The sequence below is a fragment of the Aethalodelphis obliquidens genome, unplaced genomic scaffold (assembly GCF_003676395.1).
Source record: "Aethalodelphis obliquidens isolate GAN/ISIS:26980383/991018 unplaced genomic scaffold, ASM367639v1 scaffold111, whole genome shotgun sequence".
Lineage (NCBI taxonomy): Eukaryota > Metazoa > Chordata > Mammalia > Artiodactyla > Delphinidae > Aethalodelphis > Aethalodelphis obliquidens.
This window is the reverse complement of record NW_020838055.1, coordinates 1,917,986-1,932,663: the sequence shown is the minus strand read 5'-3', so window position 1 is coordinate 1,932,663 and position 14,678 is coordinate 1,917,986. Positions and strand designations below refer to the sequence as shown.

At 46.2% G+C, this 14,678-nt stretch overlaps 1 protein-coding gene across 12 annotated transcripts in view; it reads left to right on the top strand.

Moving 5' to 3' along the window:
- Nucleotides 1-14,678, top strand: part of KIF9 (kinesin family member 9) — a 47,103-nt gene that overhangs the window by 7,469 nt on the left and 24,956 nt on the right. For 7 of the 12 annotated variants that reach the window (XM_027096983.1, XM_027096982.1, XM_027096981.1 and 4 more), the window contains 7 exons: nt 1,342-1,448; nt 3,328-3,552; nt 9,899-9,982; nt 10,093-10,185; nt 10,949-11,102; nt 12,181-12,245; nt 14,272-14,349. In XM_027096983.1, coding sequence (XP_026952784.1) covers nt 1,342-1,448; nt 3,328-3,552; nt 9,899-9,982; nt 10,093-10,185; nt 10,949-11,102; nt 12,181-12,245; nt 14,272-14,349 — 806 coding nt within the window. The remainder of the gene's footprint in view (nt 1-1,341; nt 1,449-3,327; nt 3,553-9,898; nt 9,983-10,092; nt 10,186-10,948; nt 11,103-12,180; nt 12,246-14,271; nt 14,350-14,678) is intronic. The other 5 variants (XM_027096985.1, XM_027096977.1, XM_027096987.1 and 2 more) reach the window with 4 other exon arrangements.

Below are 14,678 nucleotides of genomic sequence, written 5' to 3'. Positions count from 1 at the left end.
CCTGGCGGTCCAGTGGTTAAGACTCTGTGCTTCCACTGTAGGGAGGGCGGGTTTGATCCTTGGTCGGGGAACTAAGATCCCGTATGCCACGCGGCGTGACCAAAAAAAGAAAAAAAATCCATAGAAAAAAATATATCACAGTCTGTAGACTTTGCCCGTCTGGTGGCTCCTGACTAGAATGTTCCCTGTTTGCAAGTTTTAGGTGTTCTGCTTAAAAGTCCGTTGAGTGTAGATGCCTAAACGTTGTAATGTATCCTGTGTGTGATATATAGCTATGGTCCCCATTGGTCCTGAGGGGATGTGGCCCTGAGGAAGTAGAGACAAAGGAGCTAAGGCCCGGGGAGGCTAAGAGTCGTGGGCTCTGAGTGCTGTGGAGCCACAGATGGGCTCTGAGTCCCAGCTGAACTGACTCCTTCCTGCACATTTCTGCAGGGTTAATAGACACTGCTTCTGACTCCAGCTCAGATGCTGAATTAAGACCCCTTGTGTAAAACCTACCAATCCCAGGAACTAGAGCATTCACGTGGCAAAGGCAAACACTGATTTCCACGGCCCAGCATTGCCCGGGCAGATCTGCTTTGTAAATGCCCAGAAGCAGCCTTTGGGTTGGGTCTGGCTCAGGCTGCTCAAGCCAGGAAGAAGAGCAGATGGGAACCAGAGCCCAGGGTGACTGGTTTGTGTCCCAGAGCCTGGTGATGGTAGACCTAAAGCACGAGAGAGGTGCAAGTGAAAGTCTTCCCAGAGAGGGCAATGTGACAGATCAGGGCTTGGTCATGGTGTTCCATTTCTGAAAGTGGCCTGGGACCAACTAGTCCTGTGGGAACTTGCAGTCTACAAAGAATTCCCACCGCTAACAGAAAATGCCCTTCTGACTCCCATCTCTTCCTGGGGATTTTGAAAGCCCTTCTTTCCTCCTGCCTGGGCTGTCCTGCAGGGAGGCCAAGCCCTGAGAGCCTGGCTGTTCATGATCTTGCTAAAGAAGGGCTTAGTTCAATGCTCTTATCTCCCTCATCTTTCTAGGAAAATTCCCAGTTCCTCTGTTCCCTGGAATTCCCTGCTCTCCTCAGAAGCCCTAGGATCAGATCCCCTCTTGGGAGAGGAAGCAGTAGAGCACTACATGGACCACAGATTCAGAGCAGCTGTCTGTGTTTTGACCATTTATATCACTGTTTCCCTGCTCACCCACCCTCCATGGCAGGAATTCCTGCTGTCCTTGGCTGCTCCTGATGGCCACCTTCACACTAGGGTTCTGGCTGGCAGTGGGCATGCTGGGGGATGGGAGAGCTATCCTTGGAGCTGTTTTTCTGGTTGTCACCAAGACGTGTTTTGAAATGTTTGCAGGCACCATCATGTGTTATGGGCAGACGGGAGCTGGCAAGACATACACCATGACGGGGGCCACTGAGAATTACAAGCACCGGGGGATCCTCCCTCGTGCCCTACAACAGGTAGAGAGTGGGCCTGTGGGTGGGATGCCACTTAGGTCCCCTCTTTCTACCATACATGCTGCCCATCCCAGGCGAGCTCCTGGAGACAGTGGGGTCCAGCCTCAAAGGAGTTGCAGCCTGTAGGGGAGACAGGTGTGTGTGTGTGTGTGTGTGTGTGTGTGTGTGTGTGTGTGTGTGTGTGTGTGTGTGTGTGTGTGTGTGTGTGTGTGTAAACCAAGAGTTCAGGTTCCAGGCTCTGACCTACGCCCATGCTGAGCCTGTTTCCTCATTTGATAAAGAGGGCGTCAGATGTGCTGACTGGCTTCTTGCCGCTCTGATGGTCAGTGACCCTGTAATTGAGGATTCAGAGGTCCTAATCCTGTTCCTTCCTGGTTTTAATGAGGGAGATATGAACCCTTGCAGAGCTTCCTTACTGGCCTGCTCTGGTTTCTTGCACCACCACAGCCCCAGAAAGAGCAAAGGGAAGAAGCAGGGCATGACATGAGCTTTCAGGACCGAGTCAGCCTTGGGGGTCTGGGAAGTGTGACTGAAGACAGGACAGATGGGCCTTCCTTCAGAGTCTGCTAGCCTGCGTTCTGTGAGGACCCTCTTTTTGAAGGTGGGAGGCAAAGGACTTTTCCCTAAAAAGCATCTTGAGGTTTTATAGCCCTGTGCTGTAAGAAGTGTAGATGTCCCTCTAGTGTATGACCATCCATGCGATAATTTCTTGAAGCAATATGGTTAACATCCCACTGTCAACGCTTCAGTATCTCAGCATCTTAGACTTTACAGTCTAGCCCAGCGCTGCCCAACAGAAATATGATGTAAGTCACATATGCAATTTTAGGTTTTCCAATAGCCACATTTAAAAAAGTAAAACAAGTGAAATTATTTTTAAATAATATATAATAATATATTTTATTTAACTCAATATAGCCAAAATAGCATTTCCACATGTAATCAATATGAAAATTATTGAGATAGTTTACATTATTTTTCTTTATACTGAGTCTTTGAAATCTGGTATGTATTTTACATTTACAACCCATTTCTATTTAAGACACTAAATATTCATCAGAAAGAGTTGCTCTGTATTTACAGTTCATGAAATTTACAGTTGAAAAGGTAGATTTATAAACCCAAGTTGCTCCAAACATACTTAAAAGTTTACCAATAACTGAATTTAGTATCAGTGTTAAATTTTTAGTTAAAATTAAATAAAATTTAAAATCCAGTTCCTCATTTGCACGAGCCAGATTTCAAGCACTCAGCAGCCACCTGTGGCTAGTGTCTAGCATATTGGACAGCACAAATCTAGCCTGTTAGAGCAAGATGGGGACTTCAGGGATCATCCAGCCCAACTCCCCATTTAACAGATAAGAAAGTTAAGGTCTAGAGAGGGGAAAAGACCAGCCCAAAGTCACCTGCTGATAAGCACTGGGGAGGATATTAGGAGTCCAGAAGGCTGAGTTCTGGCTTGACTTCTTCCCTTAGTAGCTGAGCCACCATAGATGGGTATTGCCCCTGCCCTGCTTCAGTCGCAGTGGCATCATGAGGGTAGAATTAAAAAATGGATGTGAAAGAAGCTTATATGTGGTGAAACCCCACAAAACAAGAGATCTTCACTCCGGAGTCCTTTCTGTTCATCATGCCTCTACTTCTTGAGACTGTACAAGTATTAGCCAATCTATAAGTCAGGCCTCACAAAAACTACAAGATGATAATAAATACTGCCCAATAGACTGCAACTACTAATAATGGTTGCTGCTGATGACCATCACACCAACTAGACTGTAAATTCCTCTAGGGCAAGGATTCCCTCCTAAGGTAAGAACTCCCCTAGCACTGGCTGGCCGTTGGAGTTCTACTCTCAGTGACTGCTGTCCAATCTCCCATCTAGGTTTTTAAGATGATCGAAGAACGCCCCACACAGGCCATCACTGTGCGTGTTTCCTACCTGGAAATCTATAATGAGAGCCTGTTTGATCTCCTGTCCACTCTGCCTTACGTTGGACCCTCGGTCACACCTATGACCATTGTGGAAGGTCCTCAGGGGGTCTTCATTAAGGGCTTGTCAGTCCACCTCACAAGTCAGGAGGAGGATGCGTTCAGCCTCCTTTTTGAGGTGAGATGATCAAGTCTATGGGTTCCTTCCTCCTTACCTTTCCTCCCTCCTTTCCTTTTTTTTTTCTTTTCCTCCTTCCTTAGTTTTTTACTTACTTTGATAACCAGAATGAAAATTAATATATGCTTGTTTAGCAAGTTCAGATAGTAATGAAATATACAGAAGCAAAAGAAGAATTCACTCATTTGTTTTCTACATATGGCAACAATAATGTGTATTTTGGCTTATTTCCTTCTAGTCTTTTTTCTTGTGAAGTTTTTTCTTTACTTAGTTGAAATTGTCCTTTTTTTTTAGTTAACATTAAATCACAGGCATTTGTGGTATAGAAAAAATAAGAATTAATGTCCTTGGTATATAAAAGCTCTTACAAATCAATGAAAAAATTCCCCGGGATATGTTATTCTTTAAAAAATCATGTAGATTAAAACTCTATGCATTGCTGGTGAAATGTAAAATGGTGCAACCATTTTGGCAGTTTCCTAAAAAGTTAAACATTAATTTTATCATAGGACCTAGCACTTCTACTCCTAGAAATCTACCCAAGAGAAATGAAATGTGCACACAAAAACTTGAACACAAATATTCATATTAAGACTATTCATAATAGCCAAAGACTGGAAATAACCAAAATATTCATCAATGGAGAATGCATGAACAAATTGTGGTACATCCATACAACGGAAAACTGTTTAGCAATAAAAAGAAATGGAGCACTGATACATGCTACAGCTTGGATGAATCTCAGAAAAAATGCTAAGTAAAAGAAATAAAAAAGTTACCTGTTGTATGATTCCATTCATTTGAAATGTCCAGATAACCACATCTATAGAGACAGAAAGCAGATTAGTAGTTGCCTGGGGGAGGGGACAGGAAGTGACTGCAAATGGGCCTGAGAGAACTTTTTGGAGTGATACATTCTAAAAATAGAATTGTGGTGATGGTTGCACAACCCTGTAATTTTACTGATTTTAAAAATCATTGAGGGCTTCCCTGGTGGCGCAGTGGTTGAGAGTCCGCCTGCCGATGCAGGGGACACGGGTTCGTGCCCTGGTCCGGGAAGATCCCACATGCCGCGGAGCAGCTAGGCCCGTGAGCCATGGCCGCTGAGCCTGTGCGTCCGGAGCCTGTGCTCCGCAACGGGAGAGGCCACAACAGTGAGAAGTCCGCGTACCGCAAAAAAAAAAAAAATCATTGAATTGTATACTTAAAACAATGAGTCTTTTTTTTTTTTAAACAGTGAGTCTTATGGTATTTAAAATATATGTCGGGGACTTCCCTGGTGGTCCAGTGGCTAAGCCTCCACACTCCCAATGCAGGGGGCATGGATTCAATCCCTGGTTGGGGAACTAAGATCCCACATGCCACGAGGTACAGCCTAAAATATATATATATATTTATTTATTTATGTCAAATAAAACTTCTTTTTAAAACGTCATTTAGGTGTCCTCAGGGGTGATATAAACCTGGACCCCTTGCATGTACACAGAAGAAAGAGCCTCCCAGGTGGCAGCAATGAGGCATTCTTGTCTTATTGTTGCTCCTGACATTTCACCATGAAGAATGATGTTTGCCGTAGGTTTTTGGTGGCTTAAGTTGGAAGAACGTCCAAGTTTGTGAAGAGGTTTTTTTTATTTTTGCGGTACGCAGGCCTCTCACTGTTGTGGCCTCTCCCATCGCGGAGCACAGGCTCCGGATGCGCAGGCTCAGTGGCCATGGCTCACGGGCCCAGCCGCTCCACGGCATGTGGGATCTTCCCGGACCGGGGCACGAACCCGTGTCCCCTGCATCGGCAGGCGGACTCTCAACCACTGCGCCACCAGGGAAGCCCAAGAGTTTTTTAATCATGAATAATTATTTATTCATACCCTTAGAAGTAAGCACTCTCCTGACTTGTATGGTAATCATGTCCTTGGTCTTCTTTATAGCTTTACCACCTGGAGCATCCTACCTATGTATTCTCAAGCAGCATAAGTTACTTTTTTGGAAATTTATATACAAGAAATCATGTAGGATGAATTCTGTCTTATTTCTTTTACCTTTTATCTACTTTTTATGTGTAATTCATCTGATGTTACTGTATATTTTTCACTTTCATCATATTACATTGTGTGAATATACTACAATTTAGTTATCCATTCTACTTCTGATGGACAGTTGGGTTTTCCTAGATTGGGTGTATTTCAGACATGGCCACTAGGAACAAGAACTAGCAACATTCTTGTATGTATATCTGGGGCACATAAGCATGAATTTCTCTAGGTAAAATCAAGAACTGTAATTGCTGAGTCATACAGAGTGTGTCTTAAGCTTTCTTAAATGATACCAACTATTTTCCATAATGGTATACTCCCACAACACGTTATCAGAATTCCCATTATTCTGACCCTAAAATCTTGACCAATCTGGCTGGTGTATAGTGTTTCCCACTGTGGTCCCACTCATTGGTTTACATTTACCTGATTACCAGTGAGATTAAGGACCTTACTTTGTGTTTATTGACCATTTGGATTTCCCTGTTCATGTCTTTTGTTTATTTTCTTTACAGACGTCTTTTTTTCCTCTCTTATTTGTTTGTATAAATTCTTTATATATTCTGAAAACTAGTTCTTTTTTCAGTTGTGTGTATTACAATGTTTTCTATTTCCTGTGACTTTTTTTTTCTCTTGATGTGTTATTTGATGAACAAAAATTCTTACGTTTAGGTTAGTTGAATGTGTATAAATTTCTTGTTTTGGCTTTTCGTGTAAAGAGCATATGAGAGGATTTTAAAAAATGTACTCTGACAGTCTTTATCTTTTTTTTTTTTTTTTTTTTCCTGCGGTACGCGGGCCTCTCACTGTTGTGGCCTCTCCCGTTGCGGAGCACAGGCTCCGGACATGCAGGCTCAGCAGCCATGGCTCACGGGCCCAGCCGCTCTGCGGCATGTGGGATCCTCCCAGACGGGGGCACAAACCCGTGTCCCCTGTATCGGCAGGTGGACTCTCAACCACTGTGCCACCAGGGAAGCCCCAGTCTTTATCTTTTAACTGAAGCATTTCATTCCATTTGCACTTAACGTAGTTTCTGAAATATTGGGGTTTAAATCTGTCGTTTGACTGTGTGTTCTTTTTCCCATTTTTCTTAACTGTTTTGCCTTCTTTTTCATGGATTTTTTTTATTATATTTGTTTCCCTCTTTACTAGTTTGGAAGTTATATATTCGTTCATATTTATATTTTCTCTCTCGTTTTTCCTAGAAATAACAACTTGCATAGTTAGTTAATGCACACACATACAGACATACCAATAAGTTGTATAAGTTGTATAGCTTACACAAATAAGTTGTATAACTGGTGAAGGCTGAATAAGCTCTGTGGATTATACCAGTGTCAATTTCTTGGTTTTGACATTGTACTACCGTTTTACAAGATGTTAATCATAGGGAGAGGCTGAGTAGAAGGTAGAGAGGACCTCCCTGTATATTTCTTCCAAACGTTCTATGAATCAAAATAAAATGTTACCTTACCATAACAAGTATATTTTGTAATTTGATTATAAGCTCTACTCCCTTGGCCCTTTATCAGTGGTTCTTTTTTGAGGCTTGGGTTGAGACTATATTACTTTAGAGAATAGTTTTTTCTTTCAGGAGCCTAGGGAACATTACCAATACAGGGTCTCTTTAAATCAGATTTAAAAAAAATTTTTTTAATTTATTTTATTTATTTATTTTTGGCTGAGTTGGGTCTTCGTTGCTGTGCGCAGGCTTTCTCTAGTTGCAGCGAGCGGGGGCTACTGTTCGTTGCGGTGTGCAGGCTTCTCATTGCAGTGGCTTCTCTTGTTGTGGAGCAGGGGCTGTAGGCACGCAGGCTTCAGTAGTTGTGGCACGCGGGCTCAGTAGTTGTGACTCGCGGGCTCTAGAGCTCAGGGTCAGTAGTTGTGGTGCACGGGCTTAGTTGCTTGGCAGCATGTGGGATCTTCCCGGATCAGGGCTCGAACCCGTGTTCCCTGCATTGGCAGGCGGATTCCTAACCCCTGCACCACCAGGAAAGCCCTACAGAGGGGAGAGGGTGTCTGTACTATTGGAGAGGAATTCCAAAGTTATGAATCTCAGAGCTTATATAGGAGCTGGTACATTTACTCCTCTTCCCCTCTGTTAGGATAGAGAGAGATTGAAGCGCGCGGGGTGGGGCAGAGGTGGGGGGCGTGCAGCTAGAGACAGAAAGGGAGGATGAGAGAGCATGTGCTTTTTTTTTGAAATGTAAGTAAATCCTCTCTTAGGAAAGGAGGGCAAGGTCTCTACCTGGAAGTTAAGCTTTTGGTTCTGAAGGAGAAAGATCTTATCACCCTTTGAATGTAACAGATGGCTTGGGTGGGGGGATGGGAGTGTAGGGAGGTGAGGGAAGATACAAGTGGCTCTAGGTCTACCACCCTCAGAATGTGAAGAGCAAATGGCTTTGGGAGCAAAAGGAGATATTCTCTATCTTTATAACATGTCAATTTCATTGCTCACAGAATCACCAAGAAATCCAGCAAGGGCTATCTTACAGCACATCCGTCTGCAGGTGCCTCAGGGCAATAAGAGCATTGGTTCTAGCTTGCAGTTCCTGGATTCCTGCTCCTGCTTTGTGTCTGGCCCTGGGTACTGGCCTTACTTTCTTGCAGTCTCAGCCATGCATTCAAAAGGAATTTTTAAATATTCTATCATCTTTAGGTGTTTTGCAGTAGGAAGTTTTCTGAATATTTAGTCCATTGTATTCCTGGAAGGCCCCCTTGATGTTTTGGGCTGTAATACAGTGCAAAAGGTGTAGAACTTAGAATTGGGGACTTGGGCTCAAATTCAGGTTTCTTTCAATCTATGAAGCCTTAATGTCGAGCAAATCATTAATCTCTTCAAGCTGCAGTTTGCTAATCTATAAAAGTGGAGACACTGTTTTTAAACCTACCCCAAAACATTGTTATGAGAATCAGATGGGATCAGGCATTTTTTTAAATTGAGGTATAATTGGCTTGTAACATTATATTAGTTTCAGGTGTACAACATAATAATTCAATATTTGTATATATTGCAAAATGGTCACCATAATAACTCTAGTTAACATCCATCACCGTATATAGTTACACATTTTTTCTGTGTGATGAGAACTTCTAAGATCTACTCTCTTTGCAACTTTCAACCTTTCAAATGTGCAATACAGTATTATTAATAGTCACCATGCTGTACATTACATCCCCGTGATTTATTTTATAAATACTCTGAAGTGGGATTGCTGGATCATATGGTAATTCTATTTTTAAATTTTTGAAGAGGGCTCCCCTGGTGGCGCAGTGTTTAAGAATCTGCCTGCGAAGGCAGGGGACACGGGTTTGATCCCTGGTCCAGGAAGATCCCACATGCCGTGGAGCAACTAAGCCCGTGCGCCACAACTACTGAGCCTGCGCTCTAGAGCCTGCGAGCCACAACTACTGAAGCCCACTTCCCCTAGGGCCCATGTTCCGCAACAAGAGAAGCCACCGTAATGAGAAGTCTGCACACCACAAAGAAGAGTAGCCCCCACTCACCACAGCTAGAGAAAGCCTGTGTGCAGCAACGAAAACCCAACACAGCTGAAAATAAATAAATAAATAAATTTATTAAAAACAACAACAACAACAAACTATTTGTCAGCATTCTCCTGGCTGCATAACATTCCATTGTACAGCTAGACCATTCCCTAATTGTTGGATATGTAGGTTGGTTATGATTCAATATTCATGAACATTTTTAAGGCTTTTAGTTCTTTTACGGTATGCGGGCCTCTCACTGTTGTGGCCTCTCCTGCTGCGGAGCACAGGCTCCAGACGCGCAGGCTCAGCGGCCATGGCTCACGGGCCCAGCTGCTCCGCGGCACGTAGGATCTTCCCGGACCGGGGCACGAACCCGTGTCCCCTGCATCGGCAGGCGGACTCTCAACAACTGCGCCACCAGGGAAGCCCCTAAGGCTCTTAATTCTTATTGCTGCTTTGCTTTTCAGAAAGCTATTATACAGGGAATTCCCTGGTGGTCCAGTGGTGAGGACTTGGAGCTTTCACTCACAAGGGCGCGGGTTCAGTCCCTGGTCGGGGAACTAAGATCCCGCAAGCTGCATGGCGTGGCCAAAAAAAAAGGAAAGAAAGCTATTATACAAATTCACACATCTCTAGCAGTGAGTGAAAGTATAGGTCTGGACTCCAATTTGTCTTCTATTCTCCTAGTTTATAAATGAGATTTCCCTGGAAGACCTGGCTGATTGCAGTGATATAAATATCATTTCTGCATAATTGAAAAATGATCCAAATGCTGTGTTATTTTAATATTTCAAAACGTTGTCTGTGTTTTCCGTCTTCTTCAGGGAGAGACCAACAGGATTATAGCCTCCCACACAATGAACAAGAACTCATCTAGGTCACACTGCATTTTCACAATCTACGTGGAGGTAAGTGCAAGCTCTTTGAAGAGCCGAGAGGGGCGGTCGATTCCCATGGGGCCTGCTCAGTAAGAACCTTCTCCCTGTGACAGTTTAACCTCTTTTTGGGTGTTTCATAGGCCCATTCGCGGACCTTATCAGACGCAAAGTACATGACTTCCAAAATTAACTTGGTGGATCTAGCAGGCTCGGAGAGGCTGGGGAAGTCTAGGGTAAGTGGGGGAGCAGGAAGTTCTTCCTCAAGAAGCCACAGCTCTGTTTCCGGCTTAGTTTCTGTGCACCTGGGCCGTCCCTCATTGGGCATTCGTGAGCACCATCCCGAGCTAGGCGCAGTGGAGCTGGAGGGACAGAACTAGCAGAGGTGAAACAGAGAGGCAGTTTCTACCTGGCAGGATTTTTGTAAACATTAAATGAGATGATGGCTCCTAAATTCTTAGCAAAGTACCTGGCACTCAGTCAGTGCTCAGTCAATGCTCCATGCTCGTATTAGCGTCTATGTATCAGTGTGAGTGTTCACACAATGAATATTTGCATGAATTTTTCATCTCACATAAATATTCATGTGAGCGTATTAACGTAAGTATTCACAAGAGCATTCAGATGAGCATTCCTACCTGCGTTCGTATGAATGTTTGTATCTGTGTATTGAATGAATGTATATTCCCAGGATTATTTGCTCAAGTATCTGCACAAATATTCCCATGTGTATTCATAATAGTGTGACTCTTAAGAGAGTATTCATATAAATATTCACATAAGTATTCATATTCACATGAGCATTCATTCATAAGAATATTTGCACGAGTGTTCCTGTGAGTGTTCCCATTAGCCCAAGGCGGATACAATACAATCCCATGACAGGGAGAGAAGACCTGGTTCTGGGAAGGAGGCTCTGGCCTGGCCACAGACCTGCAGTGTTCTTTGTGGGGCAGCCTCTCCACTTGGTCTGATGAGGAACTGACCTTTGGTTTGTAGTCTGAGGGCCGAGTCCTGAAGGAAGCCACCTACATCAACAAGTCGCTGTCATTCCTGGAGCAGGCCATCATTGCCCTCGGGGACCAGAAGCGAGACCACATCCCCTTCCGGCAGTGCAAGCTCACCCACGCCCTGAAGGATTCCTTGGGTGAGGGTATGGTTGGTGTACAGTGGGGACGGACAGGCCTGGCATATCTGTTACTGGTGATAATGGAATTGCTCCCTCCTGGTGGCATGGACTTACCTGCAGCCTTTTCACAGTGACCTCAGGCACACCTGGAAAGGCAGAATCAAGCACAGTGACCTCTCATGTCCCCCATGTCATTCTCTTCACTCCTCAGAACCTTTGCTTAAGCTTTTGCCTCTACCGGAAGTACCTTCTCATTTCCCCTCATCCCTGAACCAGCTGGCAGAATCCTTCATCACCCTGAAGACCAAGGTGGAGGGCTTCTCCGGTGACATCTTCCCTTCCCTGACTGAGGAGCTGGGGCTGTGTCTTGTCATCCTTGTGTTCCCAGGCTTTTGCATTGGGCCCAATGGCACAGTGGTTGGTGTGTGATTATTAACTGAGTGCTCCCACCCCCACCCCCCCATAAGCAAAGCCCTGGCCTAGAGGCCTCTGCCCTACTCCAGGTCTTCTCTCCTCTGCTTTTCCCCCAGCTTCTCTTTTAGGTACATTTGACAGCCTCTCCTGCTTCTCTTCTTCTTCCCCTTGCCTCCCAGCCTCATGCATGCTTGAATGTGTCCTCTCTGACCCTGTCTCAGGCAGCTACCACGGACTGGGTGGCTTAAACAACAGACACCTATTTCTCACAGTCCTGGAACCTGGAAGTCCCAGGTCAAGGTCTGGCAGGAATGGCTCCTGGTGAAAACTCTCTTCCTGGCCTGTAGATGGCCACTTTCTCGTTGTGTCTTCACATGGCAAAGAGAGAGAGAGAGAAAGAAAAGAAAGAGATCAGAAAGGGAGACAGGGCTCTGGTCTCTTTTTCCTTTCTTACAAGGGCACTAATCCCATCATGGGGCTCCACCCTCATGACTTCATGTACTTAATTACTTCCTGCAGGCGCCACCTCCAGATACCATCACATTGAGGGTTAGGACTTCAATATATGAATTTTGAAGGGACACAAATGTTCAGAGCCCTCCCACCCCCTCCACCTCCCACCCTCAAAGGAATCTCTTGGCAGAAAACCCACATGGTTCATGGCCCTTCTGTGTCCTGCTTTCTGCAGGGGGAAATTGCAATATGATCCTTGTGACAAACATCTATGGAGAAGCCTCCCAGTTAGAAGAGACGGTATGTAAAGACAGCCAGTGCAACCGGGATGGAATCCCTCCTCATGCATGCCAGGGCTGGGTAAACTGACACAGTAGCTATAGACATGGTCAAGGGTGGAGGGATCCAGGGATGAGTCTGAACCAAAATTGCTGAAGGGGGCCCAGCCAGGATCCAAATACCAAGTACCAAGGGGCAGAAGCCATGTCAAGGAAGAGGCAAGGCAGGTGGCAAGCTCAGTGTGGGGGCCTATGTGAGAAGAGAAGGCTGAGAGCCAGCTTTGTGGGGCAAGGACTGTGTTTTCTGGCCCATGCCAGGAGTATTTCGCCGCTGCAGCGAGGAGCTCGGGAAGGAGAGGAAGAAGAAGAAGGTGCAGCGGCTGGATGGGCCCTGGCGGCCATGCTGAAGCCTTGGCTATTCTACTCCAGGTGGCAGGGACTGTCACAGGGTTTTAGTAGGAGAGGGCTGTGGCCAGAGTTGTGACTCGGGGAGATTAATCCAGCAGCAGGAAACAGGTGGCCCGGGGAGGTAAGAAGCTTATGAGAACCAGAGGCAGGAATACGAAGTGAGCCAGTGACACAGGTGAGTCCACATAGCTAGGCACCCAGGCTGGGGCTCCCCGCCTCTCCTCCCTACCCATCCTAAATAAGATAGGTTTGGAAATCTCTCCCTAGACATTTTGGTCAAATGTGGATGTTTGGGGCAAGCTTCAGTCATCTGGAGAATCCACTAGGTGAAACAGGTCATTTCCAGGGACATTGCAGGGCAAGATGCTTCTGCAGGGCCTCCCAGCTCGGTGCATTAGGGACCATCCCAGCTTCCAGGGGGAGTTCTCCGGCCACATACCCAGTGCCCTGGGACTTGGGAGGCCAGGGAGGGGAGCTCCAGCTGATGTGCAGACAGCATCCCCAGAGGAAGGCTTCAGGCACCTACTGGTCTCACAGCATAACAAAGCATGAGTGAACCCCAAGAGGAGTCATGAATACTGGGCCTCCTGGCTGCCTGGTTAAGAAATACGTCCTCCAAGACTGTGGAAGACCCTTTCTCCCCTTATCCCCACCCCTGAGATGGTCACACAGGAAGCAGCTCTCCTGGTACCTGCTGTCCCCCGAGGCTTGTGCCCACACCACCTGGGATCTCTGATTAGGACTGAGCCCACAGGAGCCCTAAGGAGCTGCTGGAAGAGTATCGGGGGTTGGGACAAAGGTATATTGGGGGTGCAGAAGCTCATGATTCTCTTCTCCAAATGCTTTAAAACTTTAAAACTGTTCCTATCATGATTCGTGTTGCTTAATGCATTGACCACGCATGTGTGTATGAGGGAGTCGTGGCCACACTTGCTGCTGTGCTTACAGCAGGAGAGTCTGATTTCACCCTCACACAGAAGCAACTCCAACTAAAATGACAGGGGTCTCTTCCTGAGGGCTCTCTGTGAGCCAGTTCTGTCCAGAGCACATTACATACCTCAGCACTAAGTCTCCCAGTGACCCTATGAGGCAGGTCTTCCCAACTTTACAGAGAAGTTACAAGACCTGTCTGAGGTTGTGCAGTCAGTTGTTTGGTGGCAGATCTCTTAACTACTAGGCAAGACTGTCCAATGGAAGAGCCCTTTCAGGCCTTCCTCAGGCTACTTCTGGGTTACCCATCCCCCCTCCAAGTTGGCTTCCCTGTTTCAGGGCTCCGAGTCAGCCCAGCACAGTATGAGGCTGGGATGTCAGGGCTCACTGGCAGCTCATGTGCCACTGGCTGCTCCTCACTGCCAGGGCGCAGCCCTCCACTCCTCATGGAACATCAGCACAGTGGGGCTGTTTCCCAAGTGCCTGCTTCTGTGGCCACCCCATGGGCCCCCAGCCATAATTACCCCTGGCTGGCTGTGCCCCCAGAGGGACTCGGGCAGGACCCCCAGACGTCACTCCATGGGCCCATGGAGCATTCCTCTCTGCAGGGAGACTTGTTTTCTAGTGGAATCCTTTAACCTGTTTTGCACATATCTCTACTCACAAGTAATTGACCAAGAACATAGAGGTCTGTCTGATCTGTTTTTCAGCTGTCTTCACTGCGGTTTGCCAGCAGGATGAAGCTGGTCACCACTGAGCCTGCCATCAACGAAAAGTATGACGCTGAGGTACTAAGGGGCTTGTAGGCAGGTATCTCGCTGTGGGGAAGGTGTATGGGTTTGCTGCCTGGGTCACAAGAGCCTGGCTTCCCTTCCTGCCTTGACCAAAGATACGCATGTGATCCTGGGTCAGTCCCTTTCTGCTCTGGGATAGGCCAGTGTTTAGAGTCCCTTGGGGGCTGCCACAAAGGTGAAAGGGCTAGGTCAGGCCCCCCACCCAATTCATATGTGGGGCTTCAAGGCCTCTGAGTGCCCCTGGGCTTCTGCATGAGAGTCCTTAGAGCTAATTGTTTCTGAGCTAAATCAGTGTAGACCATCTCTCAGACTCATCTGGTTAG